The following is a 23929-nucleotide window of genomic DNA, read 5'->3' on the forward strand; positions in this document are numbered from 1 at the left end:
TCCATATCAAAAATTTATTAAAACCTCCTTTTGCTCCCCTTTTCTTGTCTTGTGCTTCTCCATTAATATTCTACTCCTTGTGTTTGCTTCTCTACTCACACACGCGTAAAGGTCACTTGAGCTTGATAGAAACTATAGCGTACATGAAAGTGTGTGCCCTGGTCTGAAGCACACTGCACCGGCCAAGGACAGAGGGACCAGGAGTGAGTATGAATGCTACACACTCACCAGATATTCTTGTCAGGCTGCAGGAGGGCATTGATGCGGTTGACTATCCAGCTGAAGAGGCGTCCGTACAGAGCCTTGGACATGGCGTCCCGTACGTCCGTGGCCTTGTCCACGGTGTTGGTGCGGATGATGGTCTCGCCCCGGGTCACCACACAGTGGGAGGTGAGAGCCTCCTGGAGCTCCTCAGGGCCGATGCTGAGCAGGGCTGCAGCTGAGGGAACAGGTATATAACAGGTATTATATCATTGTTCTTTTTCTTTTACTGTTTATTGCATTTTTATACAAAATGACAACAGTGTTAAAGCACTTGTGAATGACAGTATCATATTACAAAAAACAACAACAGCAGCATACAATACAAAGAAACACAAACACAAGACAAACAACAGAAACAGTCTGCTTGGTCATACGTTACAGTAAACATAATACCCTCACTAGGTCAGAATAAAATAAATAAATAATCATAATAAATAAAAGGAAATAAACAAAATAAAAGTGAGTCTCATTCAGGGATAACTGTGAAGGTACATTTCTCTGCATAGGCTAAGAAAAACAGCTATATAATTGTACACAGCTGCAGCGAGGAGAGACAACCATTCATCCATATGATAAGATTGAGCTAATAGTTTAATATACATGACTTTAAGCACCGACATAAAGTATTTTGGGGAAGGCTGACATTCATATGGGTATAACACTTGTGAAGCACAGTTCTTACCATTCTCTAAGACCTCAGGGTTAGGCACTTCACTTTTATCGGTCTGGTGTTGGGTTGTGATGGCAGTGAATTTAATATTTCCTGTATTCAAAATGGCGCAGAGGATTCTGTACACGGAATTGACTTCCTGTTAAGAAGTAGACTACAATGAGAGCAAGAAACACAAAGTGTCAGCTATGTAATAAATATAAACATTTCAGATTTGCTTTTATAGATTTTTTTACAGAACTAGTGTACCTCCTCAGTGAAACCTATGATGCGGAAGCAGTCCTGAATGGCATCAAACTGCTCCTTGTACAGTTTACTGGAGACAATGTCTTGCATGACTTTGCCATGTTGATTGCCAATATACCTGGACAGATAATAGTGATCAGTGCCAGTTTCTGCATTAATAAACTGATGCGAACAATTCACTATATTCACACAGAAGTTAGGAGATTAGGAGGAGTAATATGAAATGCTAACTTGGGAGGTGTCTTCTCGGGTAATCTATAGCTTTTTAGCTTCCCTTGGTGATAAAGACCAGCATAGATGTAGTAGAATATGTGGAAGTTTTTCTCTCCCCTAAAAGCAAGAGAGAAGAATTTAGTAATCTAACCAGTGAAATTCCAATGAGGATAAGAAATACTGATTGATGACATCACTGGTTTATCTCCCAGCCCTTACATGGCCTGCTTGATCACTCTGGACTTCTCCAGCAGGTACTCTGAGATCTTGGCCCCCATGACAGCCCCAGTGGGGGTGAACTTCATCTCCAGGTATTTCCCAAAACGACTAGAGTTGTCGTTGATGGCCGTACATGCGTTTCCAAAAGCCTCCACCAAGGGGTTCACCTGGAGGATCTTCTCTCGTAACGTCCGATTGTTGGCCTAGAATCACAGCAGATCAAATCAATCAGTGTGTAGGACTCAATCTATCAGTGTATCAACCCTAGGGCTGGCACAGTTCTTGTATGACCGTTGGTTACAGGCAAGGGCTGTGAAAAAAAATAAACAACCACCATAACCGTTTTAAATATATAGATTTTCCCCCCAATTAGTTGAAAACGTTATTTTTAAGTAGATATACTTTACCCAATAGCAGTAGTGTAAATTAATGATTATTAAACAATTGTTTACCTTAGGGGCCGTGTCCAGCGCTTGGGTACCTGAAAACGGCCCCTTCAGCTTCAAAGCGGAGTGGGAAAAGATGTGATTCTTGTTGCTAGCTACCAGATACAGTGTTTTAGCTGGCAAGCTAGCTACTGTAGCGATTATACTAACACAAACGTTGTAAGCTTTTCTATGTTTGTAGCTGGCTAGCATCAGGGGGAAAAATACATTTAGAGACCCACATGTTTATGGCTGTTAACAACGGTTATTTGAATGACAATTAATCGTTACCCCAAATTCCATGACCGTCACAGCCCTACTCAATGTTCTCATCAATAATCAACATCACAGAGGTGGAATGTGATTTTAAATAATTGGGACCACAGAACATGTAATGGAATAAAGAATTTATTTATTTTAAGGTCTGAGCAACAATAGTGTACCTTCCCCAAAAAAGTGAGATGTTGGACGATCAGGTGGGCGCTCTCTGTCTTCCCAGCTCCACTCTCCCCACTGATGATGATGCACTGAGCACAAGGAAACATTAACACAGGTAATACATCACCTACATGCATTAAAGACATCAATACACTTTAAAAGCAGAGGACATGGACGACTTCCACACACATAGTTGTTTTTTATGTCCTATGCACCAACCTCACCAAGTCAAATTCCTGTATGTGCAAATATACTTGGCCAAATAAAAGAATTCTGACTCTGATTCTGACATTTCCCCTACAGTACCTGGTCTTTGCAGAAGGTCACCATGCCCTGGTATGCTGCATCAGCAGTGGCAAAGATGTGTGGAGGGTTGTCTGCTCGTTTCGCCCCATGGTACAGTTTAGAAAACTGTGGAACAGAAGAACAAATCTTCTGTTCCACATTCACATTCGGGCCTCCTGTGGCACTGTGCAGGCCTATAGTTTAAACCATTAAAATCAAACACAAATCACACACACAAACCTGTGGAGAGTAGATGCTTAGAGTCTGAAAAGGGTTGAGAGCAATGAGGATGTCTCCGACGTACGTGTATATCTGGAGCGCATCGTACCTCTTCTGGAGGTGTGAGATGATCGTCTCCTGCAAATGAGTAGAGTGCTGTTTATGTACTATGTATATAATCTACAATAATTGCAGATTATTGAACAATTGCGTAGTCGAACAATGTGATGTATCATATTAAATCTCACCTCATCTAAAACCTCAAGGTTCACCAGATCATCATCAGGAGAGCTCTCTATGATGAGGGTTTTCCGAGTATTGATTCTTCCATGTCTATATGAAGTAAAATACATAATAATGGCTTACAAAGCTTCATAGTGACAAAATAATGCAGACAAATGACCAATAATAATCTATCTGTCCTGATATGAATGCCATCCATTTACATGGTTTGTTTGTAGCCTGTAGGGGTGTTCCCTGGGGAGGTCTCCCCCATTATCACAGGCTGTGATTGCACTTCATCTGCGTTTGACCTATCACTCTACAATGGGGCCTAGCGGGCAGAGGTCGGCACACAGCCAGCTGGCTCATTGGGATCATGCAAAGTCCCAAGGGGACCCTGCAGTGTGTGTGTGTGTGTGTGTGTGTGTGTGTGTGTGTGTGTGTGTGTATGTGTGTGTGTGTGTGTGTGTGTGTGTGTGTATGTGTGTGTGTGTGTGAGAGACTGAATAGTCAATATTACTGTGGAAAAATAAGAAGCTACCAAACCATCACAGTCATCCATAAACATTGTGTAGCAAAAAAGTCCTATACTGAATCTGACACACTAACAGAGAAGATCTTTCACAAAGTATATACTGTATATATATATTCCATTACAATAAATAATCAACCATATACAGTGAATAACATAATAATGAATCTGCCCTACAAGTCATGAATATTTTTCCCTTTCTTTTATTTTTTATTCCAAATATAAAACAAAAGCACAATTTCCAAATCCTATGTAATGTCAAGACCATCAACGGAGCACAGTGAAAGGGACTGTGTAGCAGGGAATCCTCACCATTTTGTTCTCTCTACAATGTAAAGGCTTGTAATTGGACTAATTTACTACTGTACTGTATTATATTGTATTTCATATCATTGTGTACTCTGCACAGCATTTTTTTTGCACTATTGAAGCCACTGTAAAATCCATCACTTTATTACTTTATCAATGTAGGGATACTTTTTTACTTACTTACGTTACTTATTATTATTGTGTTTTTTATATCTGAATGCTGTAATGTCAATGTTGAGGAACCAAAGCCAAATAATTTGACTCTTGTTTACAGTAAGATGTCTCCTTCTGCGATGCATAGCTCCTACTGTAGACCAGTCTACTTAACTCTAACCCCTTTCACACATACAATCCTTCCCAGTATATTCCATGGAATATCCCGGGTACTGGGTATGTGTGAACGCGATTGACCAGGGAAATTCGCAATTACCCGGGTCAGGACCATGTATCATTCCATGTAAAGTACTGGGTCACTGTATGAGTGAACAGAAGCCTGAACATTCCCTGGTCCGTCTCCTTTCCAAGCTGTCCTGCATCGAGCAGTCAGTAGGGCAGAGCGCATAAGAACTGCCATGTGCGAAAAGGAGAAGACGCAATTGTCGGGCAATTAGCTCTTGTGTGAACGGCGAAAATCACTGGCGGACCCGGGTTGGGATTCCATGTAATATACAGGGAACTATGTGTGAAAGGGGCTTCTGTTAAACCTCTATCTATTTCCTGTCTGTGGTCAGTCCTGATCTTTGACTTCAAGAGGCTAAACTGGGAAAGCCCATGTTCTTCTCGTACAAGCCTCTAATCTAATTATCCCCTTTCACTGAGGACAGGGACAGGAGCAACGACTCACACATACACCATGGGAGGCTGGTAGAGGTAGAAATCGGAGGATGGTCTCATCGCATTCCATGCATTACAATGAGCCGTCCTCTGATTTCTACCTCCGCTCACATAAACTGTCTGGAGCAACCAAATCTGTCACAACTTCAACGGCCAGGCTCTTGTCAATGGGAAAGATGACAGGGCACTGTAACCTAAACACACAATCAATACTACTCTTAAGAGTATGCTTCTAACAACAACAACAGCAGTAAAAGACACCAGACAACATCCATGTCTTGCGCTACTTTCACTGCAATTAGTCCAGTAGAAATGTTTCATTGCAAAAAATCTTGATTCAGTGAGAATGCAGACTTTAAGGTTGAACAGTTGCCATTTTCATCTAGTAAATCAATCTTAGACTAAGTGTTTTTAGCCCCGTGTTGGCTTAATCAGATGGGAGGAGATGAGGAGTGCTTTGTACTAAATGCTCCTCATCAGACTGTTACAAGATCCATTGGTGTAAAGGCTTTTATTCGTCTAAGGTTAGTCAGCACTCTCCCTCCTATCAAATTAGATGGACAAATTGGACTCCACTTCATATGTGCTGTAGCACAGTGGATTTAAGAGGGACACACAAGTGTAAGGAAATGATACCCTGCCCCCCACTGGTGAGAAAAGACATCTCATAGGTAGATTCAACTCATTCCGTTCCCGCATAACACTGCCTGTCCAATAACAAGAAATACCTCAGCAATAACAGAGGGACAATATAAAACACTTATTTTGTGACAGAGTGATTCGGCGATCCAAATCAATCCATGGTGGTGGGACTCCTTTGCAATTTTAACAACGAATTCTAAGAATGTAAACATCACAAAGTGTTGTGGTAACGGTTTGACAACTCACTTGGTCTTGGTCTTGCAGCCCAGGTCTTGTTGCTCTCGGATGAGTGCAGAAAGCTGCTGACCAAGCGGCATCTCTTTGCCATGGGCCTGCTTGATGAAGGGGTGTTCCAGGAGGTGGGTTACAGACGGACGCGTCTCAAAGTCCTTTATCAGACACCTGCGGAGTGGAAAAACATGAGAACAATATTTTCACAAATTATAACAGATAACATGCACAGAGATGATAACATACACTGGGACAGTGACTCTCTCCTGGGCTCAAACCCTCCAGTCACCCAAAAACAGCTTGGAGTATCTTCACAATCGGGGTGTAAACACTTCAACACCATAAGAGCGGAAGAGGTAACCAAAAGAGAAGCACGATGGTACAGTCACCTGGGCATCTTACAAAGCTGATTTTCTGGATTATCTCTCTCACAGACGGGAGCTCCTCATCAGTGTTTCTGTGTCTGGGTCACTAAACCCTCTCTCTCTCTCTCTCTCTCTCTCTCTCTCTCTCTCTCTCTCTCTCTCTCTCTCTCTCTCTCTCTCTCTCTCTCTCTCTCTCTCTCTCTCTCTCTCTCTCTCTCTCTCTCTCTCTCTCTCTCTCTCTCTCTCTCTCTCTCTCTCTCTCTCTCTCTCTCTCTCTCTCTCTCTCTCTCTCTCTCTCTCTCTCTCTCTCTCTCTCTCTCTCTCTCTCTCTCTCTCTCTCTCTCTCTCTCTCTCTCTCTCTCTCTCTCTCTCTCTCTCTCTCTCTCCTCTCTCTCTCAGCACCACATGGTCATCATCACCATGGCCCCGAGTACAAACATGTCCATGTTTGGCACAGCAATGGTCCCTTTCAATATACAATGTTTGCTCAGAGGTCAGAGGTTTATGATATTGGTCATATGTCACAGCACTAGAAATATCGTCAATATATATAACCCACTATATAATAATATATATATATATATATATATATATATATATTACTCTATACAATGATTTCATTGATCATACCTCATAGTATTTAAAGGTTGAGGGTTCAAACCAGATGCCCAATAAATGATTTAAAAACCTCCCTATTTCCATGTTGAAAATAGTATTTTACAAGTCATCGTACTGTAATGTATATCTATCAATGAGCACTTGAATAAGCATGTGAATATGTTTTGGAGTGCCACAACACAATACTGTAGGCAGGACTGTAATAAGACAACAGTACCAATCTAAACTCCTGCTACCCAATCTATGCTGAACTTTTCCTGAAAGCTTCCTCTTTCTATCATTTTTTCTGCTCTGGAAATTCATTCACAAAATTCATTAGTGTCAGGACATTAAGCAGAGGTTGCAGCCATTAGTGGAGCGGCGCACCCAGGATGCTAAACATCAGGCCACTTTGTCACAAAAGGCAGCTCTTTGGCTGCACGAGTAGACGCTGGTGATGCATTTATTATCCTGAACGGCAGTAGACACCCACACACACAAACACGCATGGGCGCGCGCACACACACACACACACACACACACACACACACACACACACACACACACACACACACACACACACACACAGAGGTCTGGTGGAGAGCTGAAGAGGCTTCACAAACAGCCTGCAATCCCTGATAACATTGTCCAGCCTCCCCACATTGTACCCTGGTGGGCTTTTGTTTGAGGAGATTATTTCTGATCTGATATCATACAATCCATTACCTCACATTAATACTGAGAGCACAATTCAAAAAGCAGCAATGAAAAGCTCTGCAACTGCTTGTGAAACAAAGTAGAGAAATATGGCTGTATCAATAGTATAATGTATTAAATAAAACATTGCCGTATGAGAGTCAAATTCAGTCAAATTATCATGTGCCTCAGCAAGTGTGTGAGAGATGAACACAGAGAGAATAATTGATGTGTTTTTGTTTTAAAGGGACTTCATAAAGACATCAGTGTCTCCAAGAAAAGGAGGTCAAAAGGCTCATGAAGGAAAACAATGAATCACTTGAAGCGTGCAATAAACAATGCTAACAAATGAGAACAACAAATAAGAAAGGTGTAGGAAATCAATCTACATAAAAACAGTACAGATCTACTTGGACATTCTCTCTCTGTCTCACTCTTGTGGCTAAATCTCCATTTCAGGTTTGCTCAAAATAACTAAATATTGGAAATCATGTGCTGAGTTCATTACTTGTATCAAAATAGATTATGTATAACAATGAGGCCACAGGGCTCACCTACAACCCAACAGCACCACCTATTTGTGTACTCGTGTGTGTGGGCCTCAGGCTCTCACCATCTCCTCAAGCTCTCTGCTTCTAAGCATCTATGAATAAATCAGTAGCATCCAAAAGGTAATGGTATTACATAATCAAGTCAACATTTTTCCCACATGCATTATGAAACAGAAAGAACAGAGAGTATGACTGTTTGTGTCAACATTAGGTTACAGTCTGCAGGCTTGGTTCAACCAGACTGCAGTGTACAGGTACAGTAATAAAAAATATGGATTTCATTCTGCCACTGCTCTTGATTAATCACTGACACTAATAAATGTGTCAATTATCTCTAATGGCAGTGGGTTCACAACTGCAATGTTTTATGCTTTCATTAGTAATAACAAACTAATAATCACTAACCTCCAATCCAATACACAACTAATAATAACACTGAGAGAAGATAAAAATGATGACCCACAAATAACCTCCTTGAGAAATTGAATTTTCTCTCTCATTTACTCTGCTTCAACCTGCCCTGCGTGGTAGATATTAAGGTTGTATATTTGCAGGGACCATTATGGGTCAATGTTCACATTATTTGTTTTGCACACTGGAGGATCTGATTACTTATCTGGTCCTGAGATCAAACTGATAATTCAGTAGAATGAGTTTTTTCGTGTGTGGCAGATTTATACTAGCAATGAACTGCACAGAAGATAAAGAAAGGCTGATATAATCTTGTCTAAAAAAATATCAATTTCAATTCCCTCCATTCCCAGTTATCAAGGGTTGCCTAGTAACAAATGCTTAACCAATGCACCCTGTCCATTTGGCCAACACGAGGTCATCTCATTAAAACCCATTCAAGATAGCCAAATTAATGAACATTTTACATGTATGCTAGACTACATCTGTTGCAATCGGCTTCTAATGTTGTTTGGAAAGACATGGTACACATATCAAATTATCACTGTCATCATCCAACTGTGTTCGGGCCAGTTGGTTGCAATCACTTCAAAGAGCAAGACAAAAGACAAACAAAACTTAACATAAAACATAAAATTATGTTTTACATAATTGGGATCTGAAAATGCTGAATCTCTTACAAGAATACTATCCATCCATCCATTGTTCAGAACTAGCTTCTTCATCACTGTACACATACAGTAACACATCAATCTGCTCAGGAGGAGAAAGGGGGGAAAGATACTTACTGGGCGATGAAGTGGCAGAAGCTTCTGCACCATTGCTCTGGATTGCGTAATGTAGGGGAAGGGTTTCTGAAATAAACACACAACACTTACACTTTAACCATAATACTGTATCTAACCAAAACAACACATTGATCATTTAATTACGTTGGGCCTATAACAAATGGCACAGTGCAATCATGAGACTGCCCTGGGAGTAACACTAGTTACAGTAGAGTACAATACAGTAGAGGCGGGTAGGGTGCCAGAAGTGTGGCAGCCAGAGAAAAGTGAGAAATTATAACAGCTCCTCAATTGTCTGGCAGGAAGCATCTGCCAGGGGCAGCAAAAGTTATGGGAGCAGGTTACACCTCTGTCAGCAGCATTTACCAAGGCCATCTATAATGAGCCAAGCACCTTTAAAGTAGTTCAGTGTGTGGGATGTCAGGAACCACTACCATGGCTGAACTGCTTCTGGTGGGTTATTTCACTACAGACTCCAACATATGCTCATCCAAGAGGAGGTGCCAGACCATGGAACAAGGGGAGATGGTGAAGGTGGGAGTCATGATTACAAACATTATAGGCATGAGAGAGATGAGACTTAGAATAGTCATGTGTGGCACACAAGTGCAAGAATCATTTTTTACACTGTAACTCTTAGACTGCTCAGAGACTCTGAACATGAACTACATACATCTTAGGCAAGGAAAACTGTCTGGAACCACTTGTTCTAGCTTTTTTTTTTTTTTTTTATCACAACACATCATCAAGAACAATGCTGATTGCTTTTAATAAACAAGAGCCCTATTAAACATCTTTATTTTTTCTGAGAAAATGTGTCATTCTTTGTAGCGCTAAGTCACTCACATCTTTGATAAAGATTCAGACAGGCAGTCCTTTCTGAAGTGCAGATCAAAGCCAAGTAACTGACTGCTTCAATGCAAAATATAATACGAGCCTGAAGCAATGCTCAAGCCTTGATGTTGTACCGGCTGCACTGCTTATATATTACAAAGTCAATACACCAGCACATTGGTGATAACACTGTCAAGTACCCTCATTGTGCTTAGAAAATTCAGGAATCGTTTTTTTTTCTTCCACTATTTGTGAGAGCACTGACTCATATTGTAAATCCAATTGGCTTATTTAAATCTAGGTCCAGGCTCTACCAGTGCTGTCAAATGTCTGTCAAAGTGGATTGAGGAGAAATTGGGACTTGTCAGCACCACAATTTCTGAAGCCCAAAGACTCGTTACTAAGCCAGGGAGAAAGACAAAAACAGTCTCATGTCCTGTATGAATATGATACTTAATATGCAGAGCTCATAATTCTTGCAATTTTCATAATATACAGGAAACATTGAGAGATATTTTACATGAATCTGACAGCCACTGTCATACAGTACGTATAATGATATAGTATATGCCTATAATACATTATATTAACAAACTCAAAGAGCAAGGGCACAACCAAAGTCGAACTTTGAAGAGATAACATTATGAAAACAAAGCAAACCTGACGGCCTTTACAGGGGTAGAAGAGCAGATAGGTACATAGACTGTAGATGGAAATAAAGACTTATTCACTAGATGGACCTCCCACTCAAAATCCAGCTCATCTATCACCACACCAGCACCAACACTTCTGTTGAGCACACATGAGTGAACACGGAGAACTGCTGCTTTATTTATCTCTGCTGTCTTCAAACTCACACAGACCACACAGCGGGGGACTGAGAGCTACATACATACTCTGGTGTGCATGGAATAATTGAATAAAAGGCAGAGGCATTCTAAACACTCCTTTGCTCATGATTGGAATGTCAGGAAACCAACACCCCTATCTCCTCAGGTCGAAACTGCCACCATGTCAGGTGCATAATGTACCCTACCAGCAAGAGCATATTGGGAAAAGGAAAGGATACAATAAATACTACACTCAGTGTTGTGAATTCTCTCTCAGTTGTAGTGACAAATCGACATGATTTTTCAAAGAAAAAAGAAGAAGAGATAATTAGATAATAAAACACTGTCTGTGTAAGTCTGTGTAATGATACTGTAGAATTGCTTGATTTTTTTTAACAACCAGAAATGAATCTTCAAAACAAATACCGCGATAAGGGTGAAAAATAATTGTGTCGAAATAACAACATTTGTTATGAAGCCATGGTTGCCCTCTTAATCATGACAAGTAATTAGAAAAACAACACCAGAAGATTTGTGTAGTTACAAACACCCATAGCCAGAGAAATACAAACATGGGTCACAGAGAGTGCAACATCATCCCACAATATTCTCACAGCCTATCTGTGATGGATCGACTGGCTGACACGAAGTCAATAGTAATCTGCCACAAACAAAGGCCCAACAATTGTTCTGAAAAGTCTAGGATCTTTAAACAGGCACTTGTGCCAGAAGCAATGTGAGTTAACATTGAAACGTACTTATCACAATCGAAAGGTCTCACGGCTTTTAGAAGACTAAGCATAAACCTTAACCCCTGCTTGTGAAATGCCAATTGATTCAACTACTGATAAAAGAAAAAAAGAAACAGATGACGAAAACTGCAAAAAAAAACTGTGTTGACATTCACCCTTGGCTGCTTTGCTCTGCAGCCTGCACATTACCCTTGGCTTTCAGCTGGGGTACAGCCCTCCCACCAGAACACTGGTTTGGATTCTGCTCACTTGGCCCATGATTTCATTAGACTTTCTTGCCTTTGACAAGCCATCATTTACGACTATCGTCTCCCTCAGTTCTCGTCTCCCCCCTCAGACAGATACAAGCACAGTTATATATATATATGGCTAATATCCACTGGGATCTGGGTGAATAAACACAGCCTTGGACGTCTTTGCCAATTACCTATAACCTTCAAAGCCTTTTACACACATCTCCTTATGACTTTACACAGGGACTTTCAAGGTTTGATAAATACAGCACAGAGAATATTGGCTCAAGCAATTAACCTTTCCACATATTGAATATCTGAGAGCATCATCTCAAGTTTCCATAATTAATTCTGCAGTTAATGGTTTTACAGCTTTACCCTTTTACATGCTCCATTACCCACATTCATGATAACCATGGACCCTACATACATGACATATAGAGCAGGCAATATTCAATTCTATCTATTCATATAATATTCAATTCAAGCTTCCCATCATAACATAGCGAATATATAATCATGTGTTCCTCAGTGGAGTTATATTGACTTGGCTCTTGAGAGATGAGCTATTGAGATCAGCAAAGAAAAAAGCATGTAGTATCTACAATATTTAAGAAAAACAAGAATCAAGTGATTCCTGATGATGAAAGTAAGTAGTTCAGTACAGAAGAGTTGAAGTGCCCTGGTCTGGCACTGATAGGGACTGTGCATGTCCTGGTTTAGCCTACTGAGAGCACCATACGACTAATCCAATCAACCCAGGGAAAGTCATGTCATTGATACTCCAGTAAAATTCTTGCAAAGAGGATTCAAGCTACTAGCGTGATCATTTCCCTAATATCCTGTTCAGATTTGGGATCCTCGTCAAGGATCCCAATCTAAATCCTACAAAACCCTCAATATGGAGCTTGAGGATCATAATACAGATCTGACTGTAGCCTACAGTGTGTCAGGGGTATATGCAGAGAGATATCCCCAGCGAACCTTGCAGGTCACCAGCAAACAGTGTCAGATGAAGCAAATGCAATTCCCTGTCACCACTGTGTTACGGCGGTGTTGAACCCGTACAATTCTTTGTATTGGTGCCATGTGTGACAAAGCCCAAACAGCAGGTAAGAAATGGAGAGGAGGAGCAGAGCAGCTTCCCTGACAGTGATCTCCAGTCCTCTCACCATCTCACACTGGTGTGAAAAAGATGCCATCTGTCCCAGTTCCCAGAGCACATCCACAGCTCTATCACATGGCCTGCATTATAGTCTTGTGTTCAGACCTGGTGTCACTGGCCCCAGAGGCCCACGTTGGTGGTGATGGTGCTGTTGTTTTATCTGCACGGCCGACACCCTAAGGCCACTCCATCTGCTGTATGTATGCCACAGATGAGATGCTCTAGACGCAGTCAGGGGTTCTCTCTGAGCCAGCAGGAACAGCCAAAATCCACACATACTGCACAGCCGACTACAACGCACAAGATAGGTGGAGATACAGAGCATTCGGAAAGTATTCAGACCCCTTCACTTTTTCCAAATGTTGTTGTGTTATAGACTCCATTTAAAATGTATTAAATAAAATGATTTGCCATCAATCCACACACAATACCCCAAAATGACAAAGCGAAACCACTTTAAACAAAAATGTATTAACGTGATTCCTATACAAATCAGAGACCCTATAAAAGATATTCATTCCAAAATTACATTAACTATTGTTCTCGCAATTGGACTCAATTCAACTTATTGAGTCATTTGTTGATGACATTTTTGCATTTTGCTGAATACTTCCATACATGGGGTATTTCTTGTATTCCCATGTGGAAAAAGTCAAGGGTGCTGAATACTTTCCGAATGCACTGTGGATAAAACGCATCCACTAGAATGGTCTAAAACAGTCTTGTGTCCACAAGATACACAGACATCGCTGTATCCCAAATGAAAATAAAAGACAATTGTGTTTTTTTTTATTGTATACCCAATCATGAAGCCATAGAATACCCAAGTCCTAAATCATATGTTAGAAGGGTGAAGAGCTAGTGTGCATGTTTCGGAGTAGGAATGTTCATGGAATGAGTACGAGAAAAAATACTGTGCCTTTGAATGGACTGTGTGTTGGGAGTACAATAATGTGTGCGAGGACATAAGAATGCAAGCGTCTAGTCTATAGAGCATGTTTTAGTGCCAGAGATGATTTTATGAAACATGTTCTTCTCAAGGACAGTACTTCTATCAGGAGAACTCCCAGTATGACGACAGTGTGGCTTATGAGGTACTCAATATATAGAGGTAGTGATGCAAAAACACTTGCAGAGGGAAAAACACCCCAACTCATTAAATCTACCTATTTACAATCATTAAAGCATTTCACTGAATCCCTATTACTTCTGCACTCACTCATGATAGTGCAGCACTATTCTCACAGATACAGTACACCGATTTGTAACGCGTCCCCTGTTTAGAATAGGGCTTGTGACAGACACAAGTTAGACAACCCTCTCCTTGTAATTTTGACTGCCTTGCTGCCTTGATGGGAAAATATATTTGAGACAGATGACATGTTAACAGAATCATTTCACGGTTCAGTGCCCTCGCACTGTGATTTATCATGGAGCCGCCCAGCCAAGGGTCCCAATTCAAGAGATTTATGGACCTGGGCCAAATATCTATTTTGATTTGAGAAAGACCCCAGCCTCAACAACATTAGATTATTGCATGGGCCTAATTCTATTCATACCCCAAATCATTCACAAGTCTAACAGTCTCAGAAAAGGGTGATAGCGAAACAGAATGAAAAAGCATGAAGGATGGGAAAAGGATTATGTCCCTTGCTATCATGACCTCCGGTAAAAGTCATTTAAGGACACTTAACAGCTTTCACACTTAAAACACAAGCTTAGTACAAAAAACGCTCTGGGACTGGATCAATTATTGATCTCCTAAGGTTCATCCTTCCATGGATCAAAACACCCAATCACCATTTCAGCATTACACAACATTTAGGGGCTGACCATTCTTTACACAAGTACTGTTCTATCCTTTCCAGATGACTGAATGTATGTCTCCTCCCAAACCAAGCTGTGTGCTATTCCAGGCACTGTGATTTGGGAGCGTTTGTTTGACCAGGACAGCCTCCTGTGATTCCTGTAATTGCTGTGACCTGTTTTACGTTTTTGTTGAATTTTGTTGTGATGAAGTGCTACGGTAGCTCCCATAACTCCTGCTAGCCCACCACACGCATGTCCCTCCCCTGGCTCGGTGGGGTGGAGATAACATTGTGACGGGTGGCTGGTGACAGCCTCATCTCAATGTGAATGGAGCTAATCACCAATGCAAATTGCAATCACAAGGGCACATCCTCACCAAACTGGGAGATAATTACACAATTGTGCTGATAACAAAAGGTCAGTCACTTGTACCATCACAGCTTTTCAAAGAATCATCAATCAGAAATTGTGTCTAGATCGGTGGAGATGTTGAGATTAAATTACAGGCGTAAGTGTAAGGCCAAACATTATTCCATTTACTCTTGATGAAGATTTTATTCCTGATTCAATGTATTTGTAACTGTTTGTATCATCCTGTATTTCATGAACATACTGTATATATTGGGGATGTCTAATATGTGGACATATTGGAATGAAACTATTTTTATCCCACCCAAAAAACAGCTCTACACTGATCCACTCCTGAATTCAGTTTGTTACTGTCCTTAAGCCAATATCAAAGGTTTTAGGAAAGAGTGCATTGATGCCTGTCTGCCGCTGCCAGCTGTGTGGAGACGGCGCCCTCTAGTGTCTTACCGTGGAATCTTGAATAAGGCTTTGACTGGGTGCATCTCGGACAGTGGGGGGTCTCCGTCAGCCAGCTCAATGGCTGTGATGCCCAGGGACCAGACGTCACAGCGGGCGTCATACGAGTAGTCATACTGCTGCTCACAGGCAATGACCTGACAGAACACAGAGGGAACACAAGCATGAAACAAGCAGGAGTCCACACTGACTAGTTGCTGTCAAGCCATATACTAACAATAGTGAGGTGCTGTTGATAAGCTCATTCTTTCTTTGAATAATCTTTAATTATCTCAGAAGCTATAATAAAGTAAGCTTTGGACAATAAACCATTTCTAAGACTACTGCATGGTCAAAGTGAATTAGACAATTTCAATATGTTTGTTTTACCTAATAAAGCTATGCACCTCAAAAGAATGATAGCACATTGAAACAGAGTAAGAATTGTGGGTTCATTAGAGCATCTGGGTTGCCATTGTTATAAGCCTCCTCCCCTTACCGTCAATAATCATTACATAGACCCAAATTTACCGCTGAATTTATTCTAATTACCCCTGAGGACACTTCCTAGCAGGCCAATCATCGTGCCTCATTTGTGTCAAACAGTAAGCTGGGGGCAGCAGACTCCCAGCTATTAACCTTGATGCGACCTCAAGAGCAGGGCGTGTGGAGGGGAATGCACAATGACCACGAAGGAGTGCCAATAGAGAACAGCCTAACCAGATAACATTCAACTGGAATATTTCTTTCAGCAGTCGATGTAGCCCATGATAATACAACTATGTTGTGTCAAAGATAATACATTCATTAAGCCTTTGTATTATCAGGCCATTGTGATATTAAAGGAGTTTGATGAAACATACAAATAGAAATGGCTAACCTCAGGAGCCATCCAGAAGGGAGTACCAACTGACGTGTTTCTTCGTAAACGTGCACTTGTCAGCTGGGCAGAGACACCTGGACAGAATTCAAAATAATTAAAATCATGACATTCAGGGCAGGATTTAGACCCCCAAATAAACAACAGCAATCAAACATTGCAGGAAAAAGCAATTGTGTGAATATGCTACAATTGTGCTTTTCATAAGAAGAGACTACATGAGTGAATCAATCAATTAAACGCTGGCAAACCTGCCAACCTGCCTCACCACAATAAATTGGCAGTAATCATTTCAAATTAAGTGACAGATTTTTATCAGCAGGAGTCCACTTCATTTCCAACACACGCAAGACATAAACATGCCTGGGGCAACTCCAAAGTCATTTACCAGAACAGCTTTCTTTTTATATGCAAAATAATCAAATAACACAATTTAAATGAGCAATAATAGCCTTGGGTTAAACCTATGGTCCATGAAATGCAAAGATGCTACATAGGATAGGGAATGAAGAGGACTGCATCAAAGATGTTACATAGGATAGGGAACGAAGAGGACTGCATCAAAGCATTAGTCCAAATGCTTGTGTTTTTGTGATACTCAACAATAATCACAGGCTTTTCTGACGACTAGCAGCAAAAGGACTGACTGTCATTTGCCAGAGATGAATCATCTGTTAAACAAAGACCCATAGAGAAGATAACAAATAGAGCTTCCCAGGACCTAAATATTTTTCTGCAAGCTATAAATTGACCAAATTGACCCTCAACAGGACAACAAAGGCCATTACCAAAGTCAACGAGTTTGACTCCTCCCTCAGTCGTCAGAAGGATGTTGTTTCCTTTGACGTCACGGTGGATAATCCGGTTGTTGTGTAAATGCTGAAGACCCTGCCAAGCAGAGAAAGGAAGGAAACCAAAGAGGGGCTTAATATGCATCAGTAGCCCTATTATCAACCACCTTTGATTAGCACAATTACAATTTAATTGTGTTACGAATAAAGCTGTCGATGGACATTCATATTAAAGAGCGGCCCCCTGTTGTTTTAAAGAATGGAAATCTATTACTCCCACACCCTATCAATTCTGGTACTCTGTGTATGCATATCACCCCCTCCTGCCATTAGGCGCTTTGCAGTGGGCCTCTCACCAAGAGGGCGCCGTATAAGATGTATGCGATAACGGGCTCCAGCAGTCGCTGGCCTCGCATGAGCAGACCTTTGATGAGATCGGTGACGGAGCCCCCGTTGCACAGCTGTGTGAGAGAGAGAAACATCAGTGAGTCCTCCATTACTCACCACCGTTGTGGATTATGATTCATGACCAAAGCCATCCCACACAAACGCACACACACACACACACACACACACACACACACACACACACACACACACACACAACTAGGCTAGCGTCATGGTGGCTCTCATCTATAACCACTTTCAAACCACTGCCGTTTTCATGGTAGGACTTAGAATTCCTCCAATGTCACAGGGGGTCGCGGTGATATTCTAAGCTGTGTGTTGGGTTTTGTTCTAGTCAGTTAAAGTGAATTTGCCACTTGTGATACTTCTCAACCCAACAACAAAGAGGGGCAGCTGTGTTACATTGTGCATGAAGCCATGAATGATTAACAACATACAATGCACAATTCTGAACGTGGAACATAAAGATACATCTGGCTAGTAGAGCTGTTTTCTAAGTGAGAGAAAGAGAGAGAGAGAGAGAGAGAGAGAGAGAGAGAGAGAGAGAGAGAGAGAGAGAGAGAGAGAGAGAGAGAGAGAGAGGGACAGACAGAGAGAGAGAGAGAATAGATTATCTTAGCGCATAGGATCTCACCTCTAGAACCAACCAGAGCTGTCCACCTGAGAGGTTGTCTGACTTGTAGAACATGCCGAAAAACTTGACCACATTGGGATGATTGGACAAGGACCTCAGGATTGTGTACTCAGCCTCGATCTCTTCATCAACATCCTTCGACAAGGATTACACATTAACATAACACATCATTTGGCTTGAGGAACAAACACATATTGTACTGTATAGAAACTGTTCTTGCACAGAAATACAAATGTGGATTTGAGGTCAGTCTTGGTGGCACAAGAATACAAACAAGAATACAAACTCAACACTAAATCAATTATACTGCCTTTGGCATTTCTCAACAGTATTTCTACATCAGATTATAAGGAAACAAAAAAACATTGAATGAACCCTCAATCAGAGCTAACAACCCACAAACAAAAGGAGAAACTAGGCTTGCTCTTGGTTCTAAAGCTTCCTCTCTATCAGTTTAAATCTCAGTGGGAGTTAAGAGAAACAGTCAGAGGCAGAATTCCTCTTCCTGGTTGTCTGAGTGATACTGTCAGCAGGCTAATCAAGGAGAGGGATGGGCGAGAAAGCAGTTACATCTTCATACCCAGGGAGGGGTAGGCAGGTAGGCAGGCAGGGAGCTAGCAACCACTCTCCACCAGAGAGGGATTGTAGTACTGACACAACCACAAGCAAGCCCTCAACCTGAGTCTCACTAAAACAACATGGTGCCACTGCAGGGGCCCCCTGGCATCAGCCACACCGACAGCTCTGGAGGCTAGCGAGCTGCACATCACTAAGGCAGCGACACATAAATAAATGGGATGGGAAACAGATACAGATGAATGTGGAGTGTGGGTGGAGGAGTGGAGAAGAGACTGGAAATGAAATGAAAAAGGAGAGACAGCCAGAAGGGAACTAGACCATGTAAGGGAACTGTAAACACAGAGGTAGTCTGGTGGAAGGAAAAAAGAGATGGCAACTTACTCTGTTTGTATGGTTGGAATACTGACACAAGCCAAACAAAAATAAAGAAAATGTCTGGTGAAATGAAGGGAAAGGACAGTGGATCCAAAGCAATTTGGCTCCCATCCACAAAGTACCATATGACCATAGGCGGATTAAGACACAATGGGCACCTGGACACGGACATGTAAACCCCCCCCCCCCCCCCCCCCACCCCAAATGTACATTTGTTGCCCACACAAGCTTCTCTTTCTTGAAAAATTAGGATAATAGGCGTAACAATATTATATATGCAATAAATAGGGCATCCCCAGATTTTTGCATGTGTGTTTGCATGTTCATTTTCATGTCAGGAAACTCACTTATATGATTATATGATTGAGAGCCCCATTCAGACAGATCAAGGGTGGATAAATAATAACATAATGGGGTCTTCATAAACCTCAACCTAACAGAAATGCCACATAAACAGCTCATGTTTTAAAATGATCACTTAATTCTAAATGTGTTCTGGGTTCAGTCTCAGTGTTGTCATCAATCCTTAATAAGCGGTTCGAAAAATGAAACGGTTATAAGCAGAAACGTCATTTGTTTAATTGTGAAACTGCATGTTGATCATGAAGACAACGTCTAGGACAACGTGTTATCTATTTATTTTTTCTTTAAGTTAACTTAAGGTAACTACTTAGTTTAGATTAGCCTACTTGTCTATTCGCATTTCCTAAATAATAGTGTGACGGCCCTATGGCCCTGTCTGTGTAACCCTTATTTCCTAATTAAGCAGGTAGGCTACCCAGTGGGTGGGGCTGGAGCCCAATCAGGATGATTAGGGGCAGATGACTGGGTCTCCTGATTAGAGCTTAAAAGGCGCTCCATTCCACGAGCTCACTCTCTCTCCACCAGCACCATTATTCTTCTATTGGCTTTTGTTTTGTTATATTACACTGTACAACACCCTCATCACCATACTTTCCACTGCATTAACTCACTTACGCTATACTGATTCTCATACTCCATTGGATTATTGTTCAGTTCGGCTGACTTTAGTTCTATTAAATTCTTGATTATTTTGATTATACGTGGTGTGTGTGTCCCTTTTTGTTATGGTCCAAAAATGTTGCTATTTTGGGGCAATCCCACATTTTTCATTCTATTGGATAGAGATAGTGATGGTAGACAGGAAAGTAAGGAGGACAGGGCATGTCAGCAGGGCATGGGCCAGACTCGAACCTACTGCCCTTCACCTGATGTCCTTTTAACTTATTAACATAATAAGCCTTCTGAGCCTTCCACTGTGCCTGGTATCTGTTTCAATCTGCTTTGAAACAGACAGCGGAAGTGTTGATAAAAAAAAGAAGACATTTACAGATGTAGACCAAAACTGTAATGTATGATGCTGGTATGATAATTTTCAGGCGGGCGGCAGGTGGAGAAAATAGGCGAGCCTATCTAGTGAGCGAGACGCAGCAGCCAGCGTGAGAGTCACCCGGGCTGTATGGCTGCTCTAACCCTCAGGGTTCACCTATTGAGCTTGTACCAAACTACAAATACCTTGGCATTCAACTGGACGACAGCCTCTCTTTTCAATTGCACATAGACAACCTTCTAAAGAAACTAAAATTGAAGCTAAGCTTGAAGCTAAGTATTGTTTCTCAGCTGCTGCAAGAAAACGTCTGGTTGCTGCCACCTTTCTGCCTCTCTTGGACTACGGTGATGTCTTGTACATGAATGCCTCTGCTACCTCTCTTCAACATCTGGATGCAGTTTACCATGGCGCGTTAAGATTCATAACAGGCTGTAAACCCCTTATGCATCACTGTGTGCTATACTCTCTGGTTAACTGGTCATCTCTCTCTATCCGCCGAACCCTTCACTGGTATATTTTCATTTACAAATCCATCCTTGGTCTGCTCCCCTCCTACCTTTCTAACCACCTGTCACGAAAGCAATCCGTCTACGGCCTTCACACACAGGACATCATCACATCCCCTTGGTCCGGACCATGAAAGGCAAAAGGGCGTTCTCATTTGCAGCCCCTTCCTCTTGGAATTCATTACAGCAGAGTCTGAAACTGTCTCAGCTGATCCCTCTTTCCAGTTTCAAGCTCTTGCTGAGAGACATACAGTGTGAGTCCATGATTTGTTCTTGCTATTAAGTTGACCCTCCCTTTTGCCCATTACTGACCCCTCCCTGTCCCTAGATCATTAGCTGTCTAGTTTGAGGTTTTTGTAGTTTTAGTTTAGTTTTAGATTATCTTAGACTGTTTTAGACTAGTTTTAGTTTTAAACTATGTAGTTTTAGTTTATTTTTTAAATTTGTTTTTCAGATTTGATCCCCTTTTTCACCCAATTTGGTAGCCAATTGAACCCAACCTAGCATCCTAGCAATTATCCCCTGCCTATTGCGTAGGATCCGCCGCACGACCCCGTGGCCGGCAGTCCCAGAGGAGGGCGCCAGGCAGACTAGCTGACTGGCTCCTCGAGCCCAGTACCGTTACTCCAGCACCAGACGGGGGCGGTGTTGCGCGACGGATCCTTGTCCGGAACTACTCCTATACCGCCCTCGGGAGCGGCCGCCCAATATGTCGCTCCCCGTGTGTGCCCCAGCCATATCCGGATCTGGCGAGCTGGGATACGATCCCAGTCCCCGGTGGGCAACTTGCACTAGTGGCCAGTGCTTAGACCGCTACACCACCGCGGGGCACGTAGTTTTAGTTTAGTTTTAGTCTATATTGACGGAAAGTTTAGATTATCTTAGACTATTTTAGACTAGTTTTAGACTATGTTGTTTTTAGTTTAGTTTTTAGACTATGTAGGCCAGGTTTTGTATTGTATTTGTTTGTGGTGGATGTTGTATGCCTGTGAACAGGTCACACTTGAAAATGAGCCCTTGGGGTTCAATGTGTTTTTTACCTGTATAAATAAAGGTTAAATTTTTTTTTTTTATAATAACCCGTTAACATGGGTGCCGAAATGAAACTCACACGTGCCACTGAGGTTCATGCGAGGTTGACGCAAGATGTGTGTTTTGGCTGCAAGACAGAGCTTCTAGTGCTGTTGTTTTGTACTTGCTTGTTGGATTTGGCCCCTCAAATGTCCGATAGATTAAGGGGATAAACACTCACTTAAAAGGTATAATTTCTTGTGACATCTTCAAAGTAAATGTTTAGGCTATTCCTTCAGTTTTTCAGTATGACTTTTTGGGCTCTGTTGTTGACATGAATGACTAAGCCCTTTGACTATGCGACAAGTTAATAACAGCGACTTCACGCAGAGCCTATGTCTTTGGGGCCCCCTGAGCTCTTGGGCCCCTGGTTCTGGTAGACCCGTTCGATAATTCACCCCAGCATATGACCCATTGATATGAATGTGAGATTTATATTATTGGCTGGCGTTGTATGGATAATACACATGTACTGCACATGAGCAGATCTCTACAGTAGTCATGTTGCTGAAGTGAAGCTGCATGCAGGTTGTTCTGCCTGTGTTCCTTTCATATAAAGAAAGTGAACCTTATTCTCGTTGCCTATCTGACTCATTTTGAACCCTCCCAGAAGAGACAATAAACGAACATACTGTGCATATTTTTCAGTTGACTTACATTGATGGGGTCTAGGACTTTCACTGCTGCGTGACTCCCATTCTTCCTGTTGGTCACTCTGTAGACTTTTCCATAGGTTCCTTTACCAATGGTCTCTACTATATCCCAGTCACCGGAAGGATCCGCCAGACTCTCCAGACCCATCATACTGGCCTTGTAAGGGAACAGTCCATATAGCGACCTCCTATGGAAAAACATAAACATGGAGATCAAAGAAAAATGCTTAATTAATGCAGATATCAAAGAATACATTGTTGAGTTGAGAGGTTTTTGTTATTACACACTGGAATAAGGAACGATTCTTCTTACATTTACATTTTTGTCATTTAGCAGACGCCTTTATTCAAAGCAACAAATACATTTGTGACAGGCTCTGGTGAAAAAGTCCCCAAGTAGGGAAAGGTAATTCTTCAGTTTTTACTGAAAGTGCAGATTAGCTTTCAAATGGTGTGTCATACATTGAAATCTGAAAATAGTTGAAGAAGATATGCTTATTTGAATGTTGGTACACATCAAACCGGAGAAAATCGCTCTGAATCAAAACAGACACGTTTGCTACCATCGTGTTGGTAGCTAGCTAGCAGCTAAGAAAGAACATCTCTATGAACATCGCTATGAACTGTATCTAAATGCATGTGTAGCACATCACAACATGCTGATAGAACATCAACATGCGAAAAACATGTTAACTACCGGTACACATAATTAGATGATAACACAATCCTTGCCTGAAGCAGGACGACAAATGTTTCAGTGAGTACAATTCACCAAAGTATTTACCGGTAGTGATCCTAAAACTGTTGTTTGTTATGTTGAGTAGGCTCTTAAACCTTCGTAATATGAAAAAAACCCTGAAAAAACACCGGTTTTCTTTGGGGTCATTTGCGCGACTTGAGAATTGCCCACATGCGGACCTTTTCACCAGACCGTATCACATGTCTAAGTAAGTGAATCATCTATCCATCAGTCATCGCAAGAAAAAGTGATCTATGTTCAGGCCAAAGGCCATTGGTAGTCAAAAATATATTTTTTCTTATTTTCCCCCCCACTATTTAATAAAAGCAGTTAATGTTAATACAATGTTGTTGCTAAC

The 23929-nt window shown here is 41.5% G+C and overlaps 2 protein-coding genes across 2 annotated transcripts in view; both read right to left on the reverse strand.

Moving 5' to 3' along the window:
- Positions 1 to 389, reverse strand: part of myo3b (myosin IIIB) — a 39937-nt gene extending 39548 nt beyond the window's left edge. Inside the window, exon 1 of the mRNA XM_080535843.1 lies at positions 229 to 389. Coding sequence (XP_080391969.1) covers positions 229 to 259 — 31 coding nt within the window. The 5' untranslated portion in view covers positions 260 to 389. The remainder of the gene's footprint in view (positions 1 to 228) is intronic.
- Positions 390 to 15592: 15203 nt separating this feature from the next.
- LOC308161772 (myosin-IIIb-like) lies at positions 15593 to 22983 on the reverse strand (the record flags this gene model as incomplete). The annotated part of the gene is made up of 6 exons (XM_080535844.1): positions 15593 to 15742; positions 16465 to 16541; positions 17253 to 17352; positions 17612 to 17716; positions 18298 to 18432; positions 22837 to 22983. 6 exons carry the CDS (start codon positions 22981 to 22983, stop codon positions 15593 to 15595), a joined length of 714 nt encoding a protein of 237 aa, XP_080391970.1.
- Between the last annotated feature and the right edge of the window lie 946 nt (positions 22984 to 23929).

This window comes from Nansenia antarctica, assembly GCF_963989245.1.
Source record: "Nansenia antarctica genome assembly, chromosome: 7".
In the NCBI taxonomy this organism is placed as follows: Eukaryota; Metazoa; Chordata; class Actinopteri; order Argentiniformes; family Microstomatidae; genus Nansenia; species Nansenia antarctica.